We start from the raw sequence: 22,157 nt of genomic DNA on the forward strand, positions 1-22,157 counted from the left end.
ATTTACCCTGCACCCTGGACACAATCTGCTGGTTTGTGATGTGTATGCTGCCATCACTCTGCTGGGGTTGGGGAGCAGAGCTTTTACTACAAAGATGGATTTCCTCACCGTCTTCTGCATCATTAAATGACTGGTCACTTATTTGCTGCTCATAGAAAAAAAAGTTTGTTTCTGCTGCAGATTTGTACTGGATTGTTTGTAAAGGATTGTCATCAATCCCATACACCACAATGATGCTGTATTACCTGTGGCAAATCTGTAGGTAATATGGAAGGCTACCCTCAGGCTGCTTTCACACAATCTCCCTACTTGTGTCCACTAGATTAACCTGTCCGAATGCTGAGCAGTGAAACTCAACCCTGCAGACACATGCTGGGTTTGACAGAAGAAACCTGCTTGTCTGCAACTGGCCTTACTGTATACACGTTATGTAGTTAATTTCAATGACATGTTTCCCACAATAGGCACACAATGTGATTGCATGTAAGCTTCATTCTCGTGATACAGCCATGTGTGACAGTGTGGTTCCTGGACAAGTTGTGGCCGCCTTTTCTGAATTAACCCTTTGGTTATTGACTGAACTATGCATGGCATTTTCCACAGCTCAATGTGTCAGGCTTCAGTACCTGGATAAACTTACCTTGCAATATACACTGGCAATTAAAATTGGAGAGCAATGTATGATCAGTTGATTTTTTTCAGAAATCATTTAATCTCAATTTATCACCAATAGGCGATTATGTTTAAGGGGTACACCATGCCACTAGAACTGTGTTTTACAGAATTACTAAAATGTATCAACACATCCTTTTTTTTTTTTTTGCAAAAAAACGAATGACCATAATTGAAAAGCAGAGAAAAGGATTATAACAAAATTTTCTGAAGATAACAACCGTCACCAATCAGAAAGTGCACAGGCCTTTGCTATGAATGACTTCAGCACATCTGCAGCCAAAGGACATCCCTGATCTCTTACGCCGCTCTGGTGGGATTTTGGTCCACTCTTTTTCCATTGTCTTCAACAGTTCTGTGACTGTTGTGGGTTTCTAGGCCATAACTTTGTCTCCAAGGATTCTCCAGAGACTTCCTATTGGGTTCAGAACAGGACTCTGCGCTGGTCATTTCGATGTTTCAGTGTTTTCTGTTTACGGAACTGCTTTACCTATTTTGCTGTGTAACAGGGGGTATTGTCCTACATGATAATTGCTGTCTGATTGTGTGATGAACGCAAGGAAGGAACCACTTGCTGTTGAAGAAGGTTCTGATACATCGCAGAGTGAATGCAACTGTGTGACTGTATGAGAGGTCCAACTCCTGCTGCAGAATATATTTCAGAATATACCTTTCACTGACTTCTTTACACACTTTGGGTTTAGTCTTTCCCAAGTTTGTATACAAACATAATGTTTCCTATTAGACCCAAATAAATGAAACTTTCTTTCCACACTAAAATGAAAATGGTTCTTATACGCACTTGCATTCACCCTGCCGTGTCACTGTACGACGGTCAGTCCCTGCTGCAGAAAACTGACTTCTTTATACACTTTGGGGCTGATTTAGTTACCCGGTCCTGTCGCGATCCAGCGGCGCGTTCTCAGTCGAGGATTCGGGTCTTCTGGCGATTCACTAAGGTAGTGCGCCCGATGTCCACCAGGTGTCGCTGCTGCGCCGAGGTCCGCCGGAGTTCACTATCCTATTCCTGGTGCAGGTAAGTGCGTGTCAAGCGGTTTTTCCGAATCCGTCGGATTATCCGACGCCCACGCACCCGATTTCTGTTGCATGCAACCCGGCGCGATTGCGCCGAAATCCGATCGCGTGCTCCAAAATCCCGGGGGCCGTGACCAGACAGAAAATGGTCTATTCTCCAGAAAATGCAATATTGTGACGCATCAAACTAGACCAACTAACAGAAGGTTCAATAAACAACTTTCCAGTGTTATACTGCATCAGACAAAGTGATTAATCTAGCGAAGCAGAGAACTTTCTAGAACTTTCTAACACATACATAATACATCTCCCATAATGTTTCTTATCAGATCCAAATTCAAACACAATGCAAACACCTGGTAGCCAGGGCTTAGCCCGATCGCAACTGTCTCCAGTGAAACGCATGCAATTGGTAACCAAAAACCTGTATTTTGCGCTGTGCACATGCAAAACAAAGGTTGCTGGTTACCGATCTCATGCGTTTCACTGCAGGCACAGATGTGATTGGGCAATTGCATTGCCTTTGTAAACACAATGCAAACTACAGGTGTGAACGCTCCCTGAATATGTTTTCTAATTTTTATCAGTGTTCGTTTCTTTACAATGATCTCATTTACATTTTTTATGTGAATCTATACAAATTATGAAATAAGCTTGAAGTACTGCTATTTTACTCATGTTAGATATATTCACATAGAACTACACTAGTTGTGAACATCAGTGTATCTGTATGTAGTATATCTGACTATTGGCAGACTGCGGCTCATAATTATTATTTTTTTTATTAGAGCTGCTAAAGCCACAGCATGTACACTTGGCTTGTGGTAAACTTTGTGTTAGCTTGTGTGTTTAATTTTAGCACTAAAGATGTGCTGGAAGAAAACACTTAGAAGTGTAACTTGCAGTGCGATTGTGCACAGCGTGTTGGCATTCCTTGTAGACTTGCTGATGAGAGATTTGCCACACTTAATTCTACATCATCTGATCTTACTGGCTCAGGGCCAAGAGCCTGTTCATTGGAAATACTGCTCTAACTTATAACGCCGTGTTGGCATATTGTGGTGTGTGTCGGCTATTGGATACCTTGTGTGATAAAGTTTTGTAATGTGTAGGGTTTTATGCAGAAAAAAAGTAGTTTACTGCTCGTTCCTAAGGTCAAAATTTAGCTCTCATCAAATAAATGAAGACCTATGGAACAACTGCAAAAACCACTCCATTCCCATCATATTAGTACATAAGTTTAGAGCATCATTGGGGGAAAGGTGTTGTGTGGGGTCTTCGCATATCAGATTTTTAGAACCACAAATGTAAAGAGTGCAGAAAAGCTATTTATCCATTTTTATTGTGTAAAATTCAGTTCATCCACATTTTTTCAGGTTTGGAGTCCTGAAATTAGAGGTAGAGAGGCTCCTTACCCTGTAAAGTAAGAATGTAAGAGTGAATGCAATTATATTAGTGGTTCATTTATTTTTCCCATTTCTAGAACAATAAAGTGATCAGTATGTCTTTAAGAAAAGGAATACCATTGTATACTTCCCTAATGGAGACCTAGAAAAAAGCCTGAGGGCGCGTTCACAAGTTGCGTTTTGTACTGCATTTTCATTGCGTTTGAAACACATTACAACTGCTGAGGAGAGGTGATTTGCCTAATTACATTACTGTTAACATTTCCGTTTACAAAGCGTATAGTAAACGCATGCGTTAACGCATGCAATTTGTTAACATATGCGTTATCATTGGATTGACAAATGTAAACGGTAATGTAATTAGGCAAATCACCTCTCCTCAGATGTGTTTCAAACGCAATGAAACCGCAGGCCAAAACGCAACGTGTGAGCGCGCCCTCCAGGTTTGCTGCACACAGAAGGACTCACGGGGGAGATCTATCCTACATTGGTGCATGATGCGTCTACGTATGATAAAGCCACGGCGGGTACGTAATGAGGCTTAGACCTCGTGATGTATTTGCAGGCTGTGATCTGTGTTTCGTGTAAAACGGTGAATTTTTGCAGGTTTTTTTGAAAATGTGCAGACACAGGGTAGGAACGCCCCATACAGGCCCACTCAACTGGCGGCTGTACCCCTTCAAGCCCACATGGCATAGAGGTGGCATGGTCATGAGAATAATCACAATTTCTTGCAGAAATCTGGCATAGCAGCACTGATAACCTCCCCCATACGCTGCTTGTATGTGACATGGCTTGATAGATCTCCAGCAGTACTTTCTATGGCATATGCTTTATTGTAAGGAGGTTAGAGAGCAGTGGCTCTTAGGTCATGGTAACTATTAAACTATTATGGCTCCTATGATACAACATATTATACTAGTTTTATCATGCGGTTTGAGATGTCGTATGTAAAACTTTTACAACTGTATATAGCGTGCTGTGGAGATTTGTTTGTAGCCAGGCACCGGTGTTATTTCTATCTGCCTGTAAATGCCTGTAACCTTTTGCTGCTCTCAGGCGTGGTCTGTTCACTGCTCCTTTCACCTTGCCTGCGGATATGTCTGACTGCTTGTACATCACGCTGTGCCAAACACTTACCCATGCTTCATCTCATAACAAATCATGTATTAACTAGGTTGCAAGGTTGAACAAGACATTGGTCAGCCCATCTGCACAGTACAGTTTCTAGCCTTGTGCGCTACACAGGGCAGTGTAAAATAGCAAGGTCCAGCTAATTCCCTGCTCCATACTGGGACTTTTTTTGTCTTTCGTAACAGAACAACAGAAACCTTCTTGCAGATGTGAAGTTTCAACCTACAATGTATCTCTTCTATAATATTATCTCTAACCTGTCTGATTTTAGTGAATTATTGATTATCTGCTGCCACCAGTTGACCTCAGTAATGAAAGCAAAGAAAGCAATGGGAGTGCAGCTTATGGTTACATAGAGCAGATCTGTAGGCTTTGTTTGTGTGTAAGTCACAGATGATGAGAGGGATGCACATCCTGCTCCATCCGATGCTGGATAGAAAGTACCCGTGTCTTATGTAAGGATCCTATAGTAGGCAAGTAGCTGGAGTAGTGGATTCTTCCTCAGCCGTTCTATTTCTAGCAAGTGCTGAGGCTATCGCTCCACTGTAGTGCAGCCTTATCATAAAACCATTCTTGTTGTCACATCAGGGAATTTGTAGTTTTATGTGTGTTGGGAAACAGTTGTGTCTGAGATGGTCACATGAGGATTGTGTAAGTCAGTGGTAACACTGTAGTAACCCCAGGAGCGGTTCCTGAATGGCATTTTAATACACGTCCATAGCTGTGCTTTTCATGGGTACTCATGATATACCATATCTCATGTCATGTGTTGTACTCATCTCATGCTCTCTACAAGGATCCATCAATATAACCTTTCCACACGGCTGCCTGGTTGCCTGGAGATATCCATTTAACCTCTACCAATCGATAATAACTGAGCGAGGCAGAATATCACTTCTCTTCTACCATGACCTAATTTTCTGTAATGCTTCACGAGTTCATGCTTTATCAAAATGTTATTCTTTCAATGGGTTCCCTGGATGTTTTATGTTTATATCTCCACCTTTGACCATGTGTTTTAGCACTGTGGTATTACTTACTGACATATATATTTATTATTACTACTTTTCCATATAGAAGAATAGATGAAGTATTGTACTATAAAAATCCTGGCTGCACCTTCCATTATCTTGTAAGAATAGAATTTTTCTGTTTCATAGGGAATTTCCAAAGATTTGTGATGTACAGAATGACTACCCTAGACTGGGCTCATATGAGATGTGTGGTCTGTGCCTACTGTATGTGCTAATGTAAGTGCAGGTAGATCATGGTGGTCCGTGTTTGCAGTGAGTAAATAGCACTGTGCTGTTTAGTGTCCTTGGTATTTGTGTGGTGTAGGAAAGCTCTGAAGCTTGCAGGCTTTTTTTTTTACTTTCCTTGTGGCTATTGCATTGTGCATGTTAGCAGCTAATAACTTTTCTCATTTACTGGCTAAAGTACAACCAAAAACCGCCATCTGCTCACAAATCACTTTGATGAATTATTATAAAAAAATTACAACAGTGGGCAATGGCTACCACTATGAACATGGTGTACTACTGTTACATTTACTATGAGAGGTTACTTTGTAAATAGGTACATATGTATCTGGGCAAAGATGATAAGCCGCAGGCTTGTGGGCAGGTCACATGAAAAGCAATGGAAAAATCTGGCTTGAACAGTTGTTTTATTGCAGATGTGCAGTGGATTCTACCTTATGTACCACATAAATATTTTATTAATAATCGCATCCTTTATGCCAGTATATCAATGGCTAGGTCATCATTCACAGATCTCCTAAAGTGTAGACTCTTTCCAATATAGCAATGTTAGTGATGGTTTTAAATGGTAAAGGTTTATACAATTTTATCGTTTATTAAAAAAATTTATTGAAAAAATGTTTTTCACATTTTTAGTTGGCTGCTAATTCTATAAAAAATGTTTGTACTTTATTCTGTAAAGTTAGTCTCATATGTCTTGAAAAATATTAAGTAAAAGTTGTTATGATAAATGATTCATGGGGCTGGTATTAAGTAAGTTCCTGGGTTATATGACATACATCATTTGGGTTAGTACAGTGGACACTTTGATAGGAATAACGGTTATTACTGTCACACTGTTACAATGTTGGTCTCCAGGTGATGTTAATAAAGTTATCTAAATAAAGCAAACAAACACAACAGACGGAGGAGACGGAGACTAATGTCAGACCTTCTTCTCTACAGACAATGGCTTGATGTTGTTGCTATAGTGATATTGTATATATTATGCTACTATTCACTTCTTGGATACATTGACATCTAGTGAATGCTGTTGTTACATGTTTGACCCCATGCCAAGTCCTATTTAGTTCTCTTATGGATACATTGCACTGCAATCCTATGGGTCATACAATGTTTTCCTTTAGCTAGAGGCGGCTGCACTACTGTCTTGAGGATCAGAGAAATATTCCAGATTTCAGAAAACTATTGTTTTTTTTTTTTTTTTCAATCTTCTATTTTATAACTGAAATATTTCTGTGTAAACAAAATGATCTCCATGATTTTTTAAGCTGTTTTATTGGTAAAGTGGAGTAAAAATTTTTTTCTCTCAATCCTGAAAATTTGTATCCAAAATCTCGTTAAATGCAGTCCCTGGCTTACAGACGGACCTCTCTGCCCACTGTGACCTCTGGTGAAGCTCTCTGGATGCTTTACTATAGTCCCAGGTTGTAATGATCAGCTGTAAGGTGTCTGTAATGAAGTTTTATTGATCATCCTTGTTCCCATGTTTTGAAAATCCAATTGTCACGGGGACAAAAAATATTTTTTCCGAAGTTACAATTATAAAATATAATATAATAATATATTAACCCCTTCACACTTGCCATACAACTATATACATCCTATTTGCACTTTCTCCATGCAGAAAAGACTTCTGTAAACCTCATGACAGTGACCAACTTCAAATGCCTATATCTCCTGAACCATGACACCTCGGACGCAATTCTGGTGTCATATGATATTAAAAGGAAAGGTTTAATATCTGGATTCTGTATGGGTGCAACCAGAAATATCCTTAGTTGTACTAAAAAAAATAGATTTTTATATACATATTTCTCTTTCCGATTGTAGATTTAAGAGTGGATATCTCCGGTTGTGTTAAGCATGTATACGCAATCCATATACCATATTAAAGGGGAGACTGTTCTGTTTAATATGACACAGAATTGGGTGCAAGGGTTTAGGAGATATAGGCGTTTGATGTGTGCTCCCCTCCAGCCTTTCAGCTGAAGCCAGGATATAGAAGAAGCTGCAGGAGACTTTCACTTTGCAGAAGTACATGCACCCTCTGCATCTGTAGCTGAAGTAACTACTTCACTAACTAAATTAATAAAATGATTCTATCAAGTTAAAGTCTCACATGTCATGAAAAAAACTAAGTAAAAAATGTTATGATATGTAAAACTTTTCCAGCGATGGCGTCTTTTAAAGAAGTGAATAGAACATTGCAAATTGACCTTGACATTTGGGCATCAATGAAGGGGTTAAAACAAACCTAAAGAAGTTATCTTGTATGTGACCCAGGAATTGTCTGTATTAGAAAATCATACTATAAAGGCAGCTTCAGAGCTGCATTTACCATGTGTAAGAATTGTTTTGACTTTTGTGAATATTTTTGTATGTTTCATTGAAGCAATGTACAATGTATCACTAATTGTAATGGGTTCAATTATCCTGAACACATTGACATAGTTTCTACCCATAAAAGGATTACATCAAAGGAGACAAGCTGTTAAGTACAGAAGCGATTTAGAGGCCCTTTAGGTATGCAATCTATCCATTCCGCCCTGACTCCTTTGCTCCTGGCAAAGATTATTTTTTGGCAACTCCCCAAGGCATGTAACGTAGCAATGTCACTTCTATCAAATGCTTAACAATTCTCTGCCTAAACACTTATATGTTCCGTTACTTTTTACACTACAATTTGTTTTCTTTTCACATTGCAGGTCAAGTTAAGCTGCGATCTGGAAAAAAAGTTGAATTCTACCTTCTACATATATATCTTTATATTACCCAAAAGATGTATATGTGAGGCCACAGGTTTGTTTTTCTGTCTTTATTTTAAACTTGCAGTTAAAAATTGTTATATGGCTGCAGTAATTGATTATCTCAATGATATTTATGTTTCCGGTTCAAAAACTGTAAGCCCAAGGGAATTGTAGATGTTAGCGTTAGTCAAAATAGACAAAAAAATTGTTTTTTAACCATACTAAAATCTAGGCTAATTTACCGGATTATTGTTTTATTTTTTTTTAGGGTCACAATTTTCAATTTAAACTAAGTTTTAGGCTTTAAAGCAGTAAAAAATGGGAAAACAATATATATACATATTTTTTTTTTACATTTTAACAATTTTCTTCGGACTGTAATAAAGTGTTACCCTAAAACATACATTTAAAGGGAACCCATCACCACATTTTTCACAAATAAAGGTAGTGGCAAGTTCCTATAGTTCCCTAGTAACTAACACCCTTCTTTTAGCTAAAAGTAGTTTCCCTCAGATCCCCATAAAATCAGAGTTATAATCTTGCCTCGTATCTATGCATCTGTGGAGCGAGTCGAGGGGGGGGGCGGGAGCGTGACCTAATGTCATGTGACCAGGGTGACATCATCAAAGGTCCTCAAGCTACTTAATCTCTACCCCATGTACATGTCTGACCACATAAAACAATCACAGCAGCCTGCATGGACTTCTACTCCTCTCCATGCAGGCTACAGTGTTTTCATGTGATACAATATGCTGTGATTTCATGAGATATATGCTTGGGGTACAATTTCTAATGCTATAAAAAGTATAGGACCTGTGACGCCCACCTTGACTCGCTGTAACCATGCTTAGATACCAGGTAAAACTATAAAGTTGAAAATATGGGAATCTCAGGGGAATCATTTTTAACTAAATGCAGGGTGCCAGTTAGTTGCGAGGGCTCTAACCCCAGTTACAGGTGAGAAGGGATACCCTAACAGTGACAATTGTCAGTATCTTTGCTGTGTCCACCTGAAGCTGCCTCTCTGTAATGGAATCCAGTTGATTACATGTTTAGTCATGTGACCACCAGGATACATAGTGGCAGCAGATCTGCCGCTGCCTCTATTCTCTTTAGTACTGTGTATGAGAAAATGAGAAGACCGAGAGTGTAAGTTCCATGTCTGTCTTCTCCCTACGGGTCCCCTGCAACTACCTGTAGTGGAGGACACGACAATAGGGCTACCCTATCATTCGGGCAGGTCTCCTAAAGCCTGTGCCACAAATATGCTTTGGCTCAGGCTTTAGGGACTTGGACCGCATGCTGTGAATCTACAGCGGTCGGTCTAGAATCAATTAAACCCCTTTACATAGATAATTCACATTCACAGGAAATTGAGCAGGTAGTCTGTGAAATGGTTGTGCTTTGGGCCTCATTCACACATTGTTTTCTTCAAACGCATCGGGGAGGAGTTACTCCTTCATGCACGTGGGTTTAGGAACTAAAGACATGTTTGGCCACTTCTCCCCAGGGATTCATGAAGAGGGTGGACACGGCCTCCGGCCTGTAGACCCCGTCGTCCACCATATTTGTGTGACATTTGTCTGGATACAAGCTAATGGACAGTGAATACTGTACAGCAAAGTATAAATAAGTGTCCCCTCTAGCCGTACACTGGGGTTTGTAGACTGCAGTCTTCTGACCAATATGTCATGCATGGTTGGTCTGTGAAGGTTATTGGGTGCATCTGTGCCATCGATCTGCGGCCCGGTATGTTACAGTCCAGAATACTGTCTCACATGACACATTTAGTCTTTTGTTAGATTCATCAGTTGGTGTCTGTCTCGCCACATCGTGTCATGAGAAAAGTGCTGAGGATTTGTAAAAAAACAATCATTTTCAAGCTTTAAATGACCATTCAGTAGATGTTCTGTATCCACCGCTGTTATTACTCCTGGCCGTGCACTAGTTTTGTGTCTTGGGATAAAGTGCAGGCTGCTCCTTTTTATATATATATATTCCATATTGCATTAGCTGCTTGGCGGATGCTTCTGCTGTGCATATTTTTTTACTTTTAGTAGAAGTAAATTATCGCTGCATTTATTTGTACATTCCCTTTCACCACTCGCAGTTTAATAAATGATGAGCAGCAACAAGCTGCTTAAGAGTTGAAAGGTTTCCTAGCAACAAGCACTACGAGAGATGGCAGCCCAGATTTAGCGGGCCTTTGTCTGCTTGTACTTGTTGGTATCGGAGTACAATTGTTCAGTAAAGAGAATGATAAATGTCCTGCCAAATGGATGCTGAGGAAATGTGAGACGTTGACCTGCTTAGCAATTCAGAACAAAGAGCAGCTCTCTCAGTTAGTGTTTAATATGCGTGTACCAGATTTCACTCACGCTGGTAGGCAGCAGACACAGGCACATTTTCTTCACATTTAGAATACGAGAAGTAAAATGAAATAGTGAAAGATCATTCACCAGCAATTATCTTACCCTGGACAGAGTCCTGCAAACCTAGAGCAGAGATGAATTAGAGAGCAGTAATCTCCAGTCTTGTATCTGTAACACCCTGCTCGCACTCCACCACCGTCCTCCATCCCCCATGAAAGTTTCCAGGGAAACTAATAGCCATTAACATTTCATAGAAAACAATATGTCTCCTACTCCTGCAGTGCTTTACACTGAGCTCCCATATATTTTGGTGGCTTGTATCTTTATAATAATCAGAGACTACCCCAAGTTAAAGACAGAGACCACTCCATATTAAGGGCAATTTAAGATATCTAGGGCTTTGAGGGCACTATAATGTATTTTAACAGTGCAATCTGCAGAGTAAAAAGGTTGTAAACACTTCATTCCCTTTCTTTACCTCAGATATGCAACTTGCTCCTATTTTCAGACTTAAAGGGAACCTGTCACCAGGAGACCCATTTAAGCCGTTTTACAGAAAAAAAGATATGTTATATTGTACCTTTCATTAGCATGTGCTGTGTGACTAGGCAGTTGCCAAATGGGAGGGGCTGGAAAGGAGCAGTTCCTCCCCACAGCTACTCCATGTGACCTTTTCAAATATATGAAAACACCCATCACTTGGCTTAGCGACACCCCCTGCTCCTCTACAGCCAATCCCGAGTGTGGGGAGTTATTCATATATTTGAAAAGGTCACATGTTTCCCAAGGGTGGGTGGGGGGGAACTGCTCCTTTCCAGCCCCTCCCATTTGGCAACTGCCTAGTCACACAAATATGAGAGAAGGGAGGGGGAGAGCTGCAGCAGGGGATGTATGCTGTTAAAGAGAACCCGTCATGCAAAATAACCCCCCTAAACTAAATATATTTTCATAAACTGCCATTAGAGAGCATTGCCTGTATCCCTTCATTGTCCGTCTACATGCCTGTAAACCTAAGCAATGTGGTCCTAAAGCTGTATGCAAATGACCTGTGAAATGTCCAATGAAGCATTAGCATATTCAAGCTGTCCACTCTATTCATGAGTGGGAGGCACAGCCACACCCCCAGTGCTTGACTGACAGCCTGTATAATAATGATGAGGCTGTATAATGATGTGCTTCCTGGTGCTGGTGGCCACACCCCCTGCAGCCTGTGTGCGTGTGTGTGTGTACAGGAGAGATACAGCAGCTCCAGACAGCCATGTTATAGCAGAACATGTCAGATTCATGTGTAGCTGATGTCTGTGTCTCTGTATATTAGGAGGATGCAGCATGTCAACAGATGCAGCAAACACACTAGCCATGCTTTACTATACATTACACACAGACCTGAGCAGGGGGAGGAGAGGGGAGGGGTAACAGGGGTGACATCACTGCCTCTGACCATGTGACCAGCCTCATTTACATGATAAAGAATACATGATTTTACAATGAATAATGTATGAAATAACTAGATAAAGGCTGGGATGGATCCTTGTGAGCTGCTCCAACAGGTAGTAGTGACAGGACTAGTGGCAGAGACCTGATGACAGGTGTCCTTTAAATATGTGCCACATTCAGCTGCACTGTCAGCTATGTGAAGCAGTTACATGACTGCAGCAAAATGATAAATAAATAAATCCATGCGTGTCCTTAGCCTTTATCAATAATATTATACATGTAATAAGGGGTTGTGATAGTCTCTGTATTTTGTGTGAACCTCTGGTGGTGCTTGCTTTTTTTTCCCTCCATGATGTAGATTATGAATGTGTGTAGGAAGTTCCTTTTTTAGCCATGTCGCATTGGTTTCTCACTTCCTATATTTCTTTCAGATGAGGCATAAAGGAAGAAGAGCAGTGATCAGAGTCACACTGTTGCATACTCCTGCCAGCGTTTCTTCCTTGTAGATGATGGCCTCTCCGTTCTAGTGATCAGACCAGCGCTTTTTCTACATTACATCTGTAATTTGCTACATTGAGAGATTCTGCTCGGAGATGGCGGTTTACTTCCTGAGCTTTCTCGTGTGTTTTGCACTAAGGGCTGAAGCGTTTGCGCTGGAGCCGAGGCTCACGTGGCAGGAATCAGGTAAAGATTGATCTGCTCTCACATGAATTGCCTGTGAGTCACACTTATAAGATGCTGCGGCTCTGATTTCTTAGTGATCTGACACCTCTTAAACATATTATTTTTACTCTGATTGGTAAACTCACTTGCCCGCACAGCTGTTCAAGTAACTCTGGAGCATAATTATAGCTTTCAGCTTTCTTTTTAACCCCTTCCATGCTTTGCACATAGCAAATAGAGAAGCTTCTTGTGGTCTACAGTCATGTTCTCATTGTTTTAGTCTTCATTGTCAGCTCTTTGACTCTTCCATGCAAAAGAGACAGTGTACAGGAAGACGCCTTCTCTTCTTACATGACCTCATTTATGCTGATGTATATGCCCCCATTGCTGTGTTATTTTGTGCATGCCGTTTATCTTGTCTGTAGCCCAGTAAATGTATCTATTTTATTTTGCAGAAATTAGCCTTACTCGGTTCCAGGTTCAAGACGTATATAACTATTCCACTTTGTTGCTAAGTGATGACAACAATGTTCTGTACATTGGGGCCCGTGAAGTGATTTTTGCAGTGAATTCACAAAATATATCTGAGAAAAAGCAGGAGGTAAATTAGTTACTTCTTTATCTTTGTGATAATTATGTGTGATAATCAACTAATGATAAATATGTAAAGTTCACATATACAACATTTTCCAACTTTACCAGAACATATAGGTAGAACGTCTAGCTAGGCTAGTAAAAATGTTGGAGGAAATGTTTGCTTTCTTTCTTTTTTTTTTTCAACAGTTCCAATGAATATAGACACAGTTTGGCTAATAGATCAGTTTTTGTACCACAAATCTGATTTTTACAAGATTACCATTGGCTTGATTCTGTTCTCACCAAAATAAAAAATTAAAAAATAGTGTATAGTCTTATTGTAATTACACTCGCATTGGTGTGCACCATCTATCACGTACAATATCACAAAAAATTGGTGGGAAGAAGGGAGAACAGGTTGTGATTGTGATTTTAAACACCTAAGATTTTAGTTTTATTTATAAATATTAAAACATAATATCAAAACCTGTGTGTAAATTCCATTGTGCACCTATATGTACTAGACACATACTGAAGAATTGTCCACGAGTTAGTGCACGGCTATATCCAAATAATGGTGAGGATTATACCCTTATTCAATTTCTCTTTCCAGTTTAATTATATATTTCACATGTCATAATGGGACACTATTCGTCTGCCACTGCTAATGTTGCATAACCAATAACTATAAGATACTGGCCTATATAGCATAGGTCCTTTACACTAAGCATGGACACAGTAGGGACTGAATGAAAACTTTCCCTCTGAACTCAGCTCAATTTCTGCAGTGGAATAGTCTTCAAACACTGTAGATTCTTGCAATATATATTGCTGGTTGTTGACACCACGGCAGATACTGGCACATAAATACTGGTGCCACTAACATGATACGGTTACCTGACTAAGGAGGCCACCAGTGTTCATTCGGATCTCTGTTTTTTAGCAACACAGAGGGAGGATAGTTGGGAGTTAGTTAATCTTCTAGGGTAAGCGCCATTACTGAATAAACTGTCACTCAAATGGACTATCTCTGCATTAACTCAGGCACACTAAGTACTCGCCAAAATAGTCAGATGTGTTCTTGTTGTCCCATTGCATATAAAGAAAGGGTCTCTGTTGTGCCATTTCAAAGTAATTTTTATCTAAAATCAAAATTCCAAAACAGGAACTATGGATTTATGGCATAACCCTAGCACCAAACTTCAATAAAATTGCAAGACCATCACAAATTACGATGATATGTGAAGTGGTGTACAGATTACCCTATATAATGGGTTTTGTACTACAGAATATGATGGTACTTTATTAGCTAATAATAATAATCATTATTTATAAAGTGATGGTATGACACCACTTTATGATTGTTTGGAATTTATTCCTTCCGCAGTAGTGCCTGGTGTAATCGCCTATGCAAGAAAACGCAGGCTGGCTACTGGAAATGTGCGCAGCCAGCTGCACCACAATGCATGTTAAAACTGGGCTTTGTATATTGTCCCTAATAGCATTAGTGAGGATCCCATACATTTATCATTATGTCATTTATATGCCTTCTGTTTGAAAGAAATGGATGTATATTGTTGATCTTGCAGGTATAATATGGAGTCATCTCATAACCTGGTCTAGTTCCCTACCCGACCAGAATATGCTTTTATGTTTATGGTCACACCTGCCCCACAGGATGGTTAAGCGTGGGCCAAAACTTTTTTATATATCCTAAATATAACCTACTTTGTAAATATTCTACTCTGACCTTTTTGCTGTAGGCTTACTGGAAGGTTACTGAAGTAAAAAATGAAGAGTGTTCCCGAAAGGGCAAATCTAAACAGGTACTATACATATCGTTAACCCTACGTTACCCTGCATGTATGTCTATCTAAGTTTTACCTGACATTTACAATGTTTTTTTCTATATTAAGTTCATTAAGAGAAACAAAGTACAGAAAACATTTGGTCCCATAGTCCCTCTGTAAATATTTTCTTGTACCGTATTTTTTTTAAGAAGTTGCAAAAAAATGACATACAGTAGGTCCCCTACTAAAGAAAAAAAACTTACAGACGACCCCTAGTTACACGTATACGTCTCCCATACACTTCTATGGCCTCACGGCGCCGTACGGTAGGGGTACGGTGCTGAACATGTATTATGTGCGGCGGTCATACATCGTGTGAATGTAGCCTAACAGTTATTAAAGGTGTCTGTAATGAAGCTTTATTGTTAATCCCGATTCTTATGACAATCCAACATTTTTAAAATCCAATTGTCACAGTGACCAAAATAATTTGTCTGAAGTCACAATTCTAAAATATACAATTCCGACTTGCATACAAATTCAACTGTATTCTACTTTTTGTCTGTAGGATTTAGAAGATGTTATGGCGCATATCTGTGTTTCGTGTTTTTTTTTTCTTTTCTTTTTAGTTCTATTAACAAATTGAAAACAATAATTCTAAATGTTTCCCCATTCTATCTATCTATTTAGACGGAGTGTCTGAACTACATTCGTGTGTTGCAGCCATTTAATGAAAGTGCTTTGTTTGTGTGTGGAACTAATGCTTTTCAGCCTGTCTGTGACATTCTGGTAAGTCTTGTTAAGGCAACTCTGAACTTGTGTTTTGTGGGATTGTGAGATACACATTATCGAAAAGTTACTCTGGCAAATAAATTGTAACTTGAGACACATATAGTAGTGCAATGATATATATACTAATGGGTTTTCATTTTTAATAAGTACAATGGCCTCTTGTGTGTAGGCTTTTTGTCTAAATAGTTTTATGTGCCATTATAGGAATTAAATAGTTTTAAGCTGGCGGGGAAAAATGAAGATGGTAGAGGAAGATGTCCATTTGACCCTGCACAGAGTTACACTTCAGTAATGGTTGGTAAGTGGCACTTATTTCATGTGTTAATATGTATAAGCTTAACACACAACCTGAAGTAATATTCACAATTTAACCACTTAGCTGTTTTAGTATGATCTCTAAAAAGTACAGAAAACTTGTCAGAAGACTAATTATAGCAGAATAATAAAGCGACAAGCGCCTTTACTGTTCTGCTGATGAAATCTTAAAATGTGTAGGGCACAAGTTGTTGAGGCTTTTGCCATTGATGACTGAACATTGAGGGTTCCACTGCCCTGATATTGATATTCATCCATAGGATCAGCATCCCTTTTTGCAAATAATCTGTTAGGGTCATTTTGGGAACACTAAACCATCTAAAGGTCCTTGTGGACTCATGGTTTCATGTCCCAAATAGGCCTATTACATTCCTGTCTCTGGCCGCTATAAATAAATTTTAAAAAAACTTGCCAATAGATGAGTCCAATAAGGCACAAAGGCACATCCGACTAACCTCATGTTCTCTAGGCGCCTGCACGGTGATACAATGAAGCCGGAGTCATAGACCACAGCTTTATTGCACATGGGCCATACCTACAGCACATGCACAGTGAAGCCAGGGTGTACTACAGTGGCTTCATTGCATCACTGACTAAGTGCCTAGAGCTTTGGACAAAGTTAAGTGTTCAGTTTTATTATTATGTTGGGGAACAATACTGGTCTCTTTAGGATACTAGTCCATAACTGTCCTGACAGGTTCCTTCTAATGAAATTCTTTTAAAAAATTTTTTAAAAAAACCTCTTGTTTGATAATTTTATTACTCTCAGTAACTAATGCATAATTTTCAATTTTGTCTGTTTTTATCTTTTTTTTTTTTTTTTTTAACATTTTTTTCTAAAAGTTTTGCAAGCACTTCGATCATAATGGTTTTGCTTTAACATTAATGGCACAGCTTTGTTTAGCAGTATTAGGAATGCACAGTTGTTAAGCTCCATCACAATTAAATGTGAGCTACATGGTGTTAGATTTCACATTTTCTCCCTAAGCTAAATTCTTAATGTTTTTTTTTTTTCTTTTTCTTTCTAAAAGATGGGGACTTGTACTCTGGAACTTCCTTCACCTTTCTTGGCAGTGAGCCGATCATCTGTAGAAACTCCCAACATCTAAGCTACTTAAGGACAGAATATGCTGTACCTTGGCTTAATGGTATTTAATATTTTTAGGTTATGTTAAAGCATGTGCTCTCAATCACTTTAATGTCAAGAATAGCACATTGTGCTCCATTGTACTTGCTATCGAAGCCTGGCCTGGCAACGCTTTTATACAAGTGTGTATATCTGCCGTTATCATTCAGATCATTTGTTTGACAGTCATAGTATCATTGGGGTCCACTATAAACATATGCAAGAGCCCCAGTGTGAACATAGCATGGCTGTACAGAAACACAGAAAGCTTTGGATGTAAACTTTTTCTTCATTGGTATTAAAGTTTTGTAATGCCCAAAAAGCTAATTACCAGATTGCAGTATTGAAGAAAATATTGACATGGCCAAAAGGTGAAAAATAACCATTCAGAGCTGGTATTTTGTTAGAGAAAGGAAATCCTCAGTTATGATAAAGTCCCTGGCAAACAATTCAAATTCCGCTTCCTGAGCCTCTAAAATTGTGATAATCTTTTTGAGGAAATATAGTTTTATTGCACTATATAAAATGTTTAGCATTTTCATTAGAATCCAGACACTTAGTCCAGACCCTAAAATGGACCTGACTAATTCATGTGTATTCTCAAACAAAAGAAATCACTAAATCTGCTTCTGTTTGGCACCATCCTGCAGAAAGCTATCAAACACCAACCACGTACAATGGAAATCCACTAGACTCTCTCTTATACTTGTATACCTCTAAAAACTGTGTTGAAGGTACATTCAATATAAGCACTATGAAAAATGAAGCATGAGCTATAAAACACTGGATTTTCAGTCAATGTTAACATTTCTGACTTTTTTCATTCTTAGCAGTATTTTTCCTCTGAATGTCAATAAATGTTAGAATAGACTTCATGTTCATAATTGACAATCATTAAAGGGTTATTCCCTATTTCGTTAAATAAATGTTATTGTTTGTAGAATGAAAATGTATACAATTTTCCATTACACCTTATGTATTAAGTCCTCATGGTTTTCTAGATCTCTGCTTGCTATTCTTCTATAAAAAGCTTTATTGTTTATTTCCAGTGCGCAGAAATCTGACCATGATCACACAGGTGCATGGCTCGTTATCACAGAGCTCTGATTACTCACTAGGATGCTTTCCAGCCTTGCACATGTGTGACCATGGTCAGATCTCTGTCCACTGGAAGCGAACATAAAAGCTTTCTATAGAATGTCAGCAAGCAGCGATCTAGAAAACTGTAAGGAGTCCAGTATATGAGAAAAATAATTACTTAAATTAAACATATATGTATACAAACAATAACATTAATTTGACGAAATGAGAATACCCCTTTAAGTCCTATAAAGACATCCATTGAGACCTTATAGGACTATTTATTCTTGTTAGCCACTTTTTCAGAAACCATTATCTCTGTGCTTTACATAGTCCATTCTCCTATAAAGGTAACCTTTTTTTGTAGCATTGTAAGATTTCATCCAAATTACTATTTTTTTTGGTTGCTCATCAAAATTCTACATTATGTCTACACAGAACCCAGATTTGTGCATGCGGATGTCATCAGGGCACCGGAAAATAATCCAGATGGGGATGATGACAAAGTCTATTTTTTCTTCACTGAAGTATCTGTGGAGTATGAATTTTTCAACAAGCTTCTTATACCCAGAATTGCCAGAGTTTGTAAGGTAATCAGGCTATTCTTGTTTTGTGAAAAAGAGCTTTAATGTGTTCCTATGAACCTTCTAATCTGCAGACCACATGTTATCTCTATACACTCATACCCGTGTATCTGAAAATCACTGATTTGCCTCTTCTATAAATCTCTTGGGGCAAATTAATTTGCTTAACAACTGCATGCGGGTGAGCTCACGCAATTGCTGCTTAGAGGGCATCTACCATCAGCTTAGCTGATTATTGCTCCCCTCCCTTTCCCGTGCCCACGTTTTCTTTTCTCCATTCCTCATAACTTTTTATGGCCGGATTTTGAAGAAAAAAAAAGATTTCATACCATATGTAAATTAGCCTTTGGTGCTCTGCAGAGCTCTGAGAGCTGGTGACGTCCGACCCGGCCATGAATACGGTAAATGAAATTGTTGTAGAGCCTGGTGGGGCTTTTCAGAGTATGGTATAAAATAATTTTTTTCCAAAATGCGGCCATAAAAAGTTTTGAGTAATGGAAGATGAAGAATTCGGGGACTGGGAGGTGAGTAATAATCGTCTACCATCAGCTAAGCTTTCTGGGAACACATGTGTTTTGTGCAAACTTCTGCTGTGATTGGCAAGTTGCAGAGAACTTTTTAAGAAGATTATTGAACTAACTTTCTGAAAAGCACAGCATAATTTTATATCCTTACTCTTCAAGCACACAGAGTATTCCGAGTATTACTGCAGATGGATTTCCGATCCCAAATACATTAATAGATGTATGGGAATGACTTATGGTGAAAATATATCTGCACTCTCCTTTTCACATTTTTTCCTTAAGTGCTACGAGATGCTTCTGACAGGCTGTGCTTTGTCTTAAGTAGCGATGACAGGTGAAAATTCATGCCAAGCTGTCATCACTCAAACCAAAAAATGAGCCCAGCTGCCTGCTTCTATCACTGGGTTGTAGAGAAGGCTGGCAATGCTTCATAATAGGCAATCTCAATTGTGCATGGAGATCACTTTTATTGGTGATCATGTGCATCATCTTCAGCAGGGGGAATACTGAAATGCTGGCTAAACATTACACAGTACTGAGGAATGTTAATCATTACTAATAAACAACATGTAGCCATCTGTGAACCTATGTTTTATGTTGATGTTATGTCCTATTTTTTGTAATACTTCATGCATTTTAAAGGGAACCTGTCACCAGGAGATCCATTTTTAGCACTCCCCCAATCCCCGCAGAGCATAGTACATACACTGACAAAGTGTTTTTGTATAAAAAAAATTGGTTTTACAGAAAAAAAGATATGTTATATTGTACCTTTCATTAGCATCTGCTGTGTGACTAGGCACTCGTCCACTGGGAGTGGCTGGAAAGGAGCAGTCCCCCCACCCCCACCCTTGGGAAACTGTTCCTCCATGTGTCCTTTTCACATATATGAATAAATCCCCTCACTCGGGATTGGCTGTAGCGGAGCAGGGGGCGTCGCTAAGCCAAGTGATGGGTGTTTTCATATATTTGAAAAGGACACATGGAGGTCCCTGGTGATGGGTTCCCTTTAAATAAAAAAACCCAGCACCTCAATGTATGTGTGTAATTTGTATGATATACACACTTGTACATAACATAGAAACTTATTGTCTCTACCTTTTGAAGTGTGCAACTTATAATCTGTTATCTGTTGTATAGATTGTACTTCCTTTTTTCACCATATAGTATTCTGGGAAATGCCCTGGAAAGAAAAATTTGCAAACCTGGTAGAATTGAAAGGGGAAGTTGCACCATTTTCTTATGATTTTTATTTTAATGTGTGGCCAGTATTTCGTATGTCCATTCATAGGGTCGGAAAGATGGCAGAGATACCAACTGTATAGCCTTTTGTTTCTTAATACCTTTAAAAAATAAGAATCTTAAAAAAAATGTTTGTATCATCGCATTCTTACACCCATAGGGGATAATTTATCATTGCTTCTACGGCAGTTTTCTTAAATAATCACAAATTGTTGTGCAGTGCAAGTATTTGCAATTACAATAGCGACTATGCCACCTCCACGCCATGTGGACATGGAAGGGGCGGGCACAGGGCTCAAAGCTAGTTTACTCAAAACTGCGCAGAGTTGGGCCTGGTGTAGTTTAGCCCGGCACAATCCTATGATCATATGATAAGTCTCCCCCTTAATGTTTATAAACACAGCTCTGTACACGTCATTGATACCATTTTATACAACTTTTTGATCACTTTGAATGACAAAACATCATTGCATCCGATATATTAACCCCAGTGTTAGTGTGAAAATTGCTGGTTGTTTTTTTTTTTCTATTATTAGATGTAGTGACTTGGAAACCTTAATAAACACTCAAGAAAAACTTTCAAATGTATATAAAATATAAAAAACTGGTTGAGAAATAGTTCTATATGGTCTTCCAAAACCATGGACGGCTTGTTGATTGGCTGGGGTGTTGATTGAGCACTGGTGGTGTGTGATACATGGTTGCAAACCACAACGCAGTTGTGAAAGGTTTAAGAGGCTGTCTTAACCAAAATATGATCATACTGTACCATTTACTATTTCTGTCAATAAAGACTTTTTCTGATGGTTGATATATGTATATAGTTTGTGTTTAGGGGGCAATTATGTTTCCAGACCATATCCTATTTAAAGAGCTACCCCACCTCCACCTGGCTGTTTAAACTGGTAACCCTGCCCCCTTCCAGGACTTCACTGTTCTCCCTAGCAAGATCCTTGCACAGGCACAGTGTTCCTGTGAGTTCAGTGCTGGTCCTACACATACCCTGCTAGCGCTGTCTAGCTACATAGACCAGCATTTTCAATGTACAATTAGATAGCTGAGGCGCATGCACGTCATGTGTGTGCAACTGACCAGCCCTAGCAGGGTACGTGCAGGACTAGCACTGAACTCACGTGCACACTGTGCCTGTTCAGGAGTCATGACAAGGAGAATAGTTATGTCCGGGATGGGGATGGGGTTACTAGTATAGACCGCCGGGTGGAAGTGGGGTAACTCTTGATCGCATGGGTCTAAAAAGAGACAGGACATTAATAAATGTCATTTTGGAAGAAATGCTTCATTCCATACAAGATATTAAAACGCCTAGTAGTCATAAGGTATGGTTTGGAGTCTGTGGGGGGTTCTGATGTGACAGGTTCACTTTGAGTGCCATTCTCCAT

At 39.1% G+C, this 22,157-nt stretch overlaps 1 protein-coding gene across 3 annotated transcripts in view; it reads left to right on the top strand.

Annotated features, from left to right (window-relative positions):
• SEMA4D (semaphorin 4D) overlaps positions 1–22,157 on the top strand; it is a 65,515-nt gene that overhangs the window by 22,052 nt on the left and 21,306 nt on the right. For 2 of the 3 annotated variants that reach the window (XM_072150780.1, XM_072150778.1), the window contains exons 2-9: positions 8,215–8,308; positions 12,497–12,749; positions 13,184–13,329; positions 15,068–15,130; positions 15,785–15,883; positions 16,091–16,184; positions 17,233–17,349; positions 18,846–18,997. In XM_072150780.1, coding sequence (XP_072006881.1) covers positions 12,659–12,749; positions 13,184–13,329; positions 15,068–15,130; positions 15,785–15,883; positions 16,091–16,184; positions 17,233–17,349; positions 18,846–18,997 — 762 coding nt within the window. In that variant the 5' untranslated portion in view covers positions 8,215–8,308; positions 12,497–12,658. The remainder of the gene's footprint in view (positions 1–8,214; positions 8,309–12,496; positions 12,750–13,183; positions 13,330–15,067; positions 15,131–15,784; positions 15,884–16,090; positions 16,185–17,232; positions 17,350–18,845; positions 18,998–22,157) is intronic. The other variant, XM_072150779.1, reaches the window with a different exon arrangement.

This window comes from Engystomops pustulosus, chromosome 1, assembly GCF_040894005.1.
Source record: "Engystomops pustulosus chromosome 1, aEngPut4.maternal, whole genome shotgun sequence".
Classification (NCBI taxonomy): domain Eukaryota; kingdom Metazoa; phylum Chordata; class Amphibia; order Anura; family Leptodactylidae; genus Engystomops; species Engystomops pustulosus.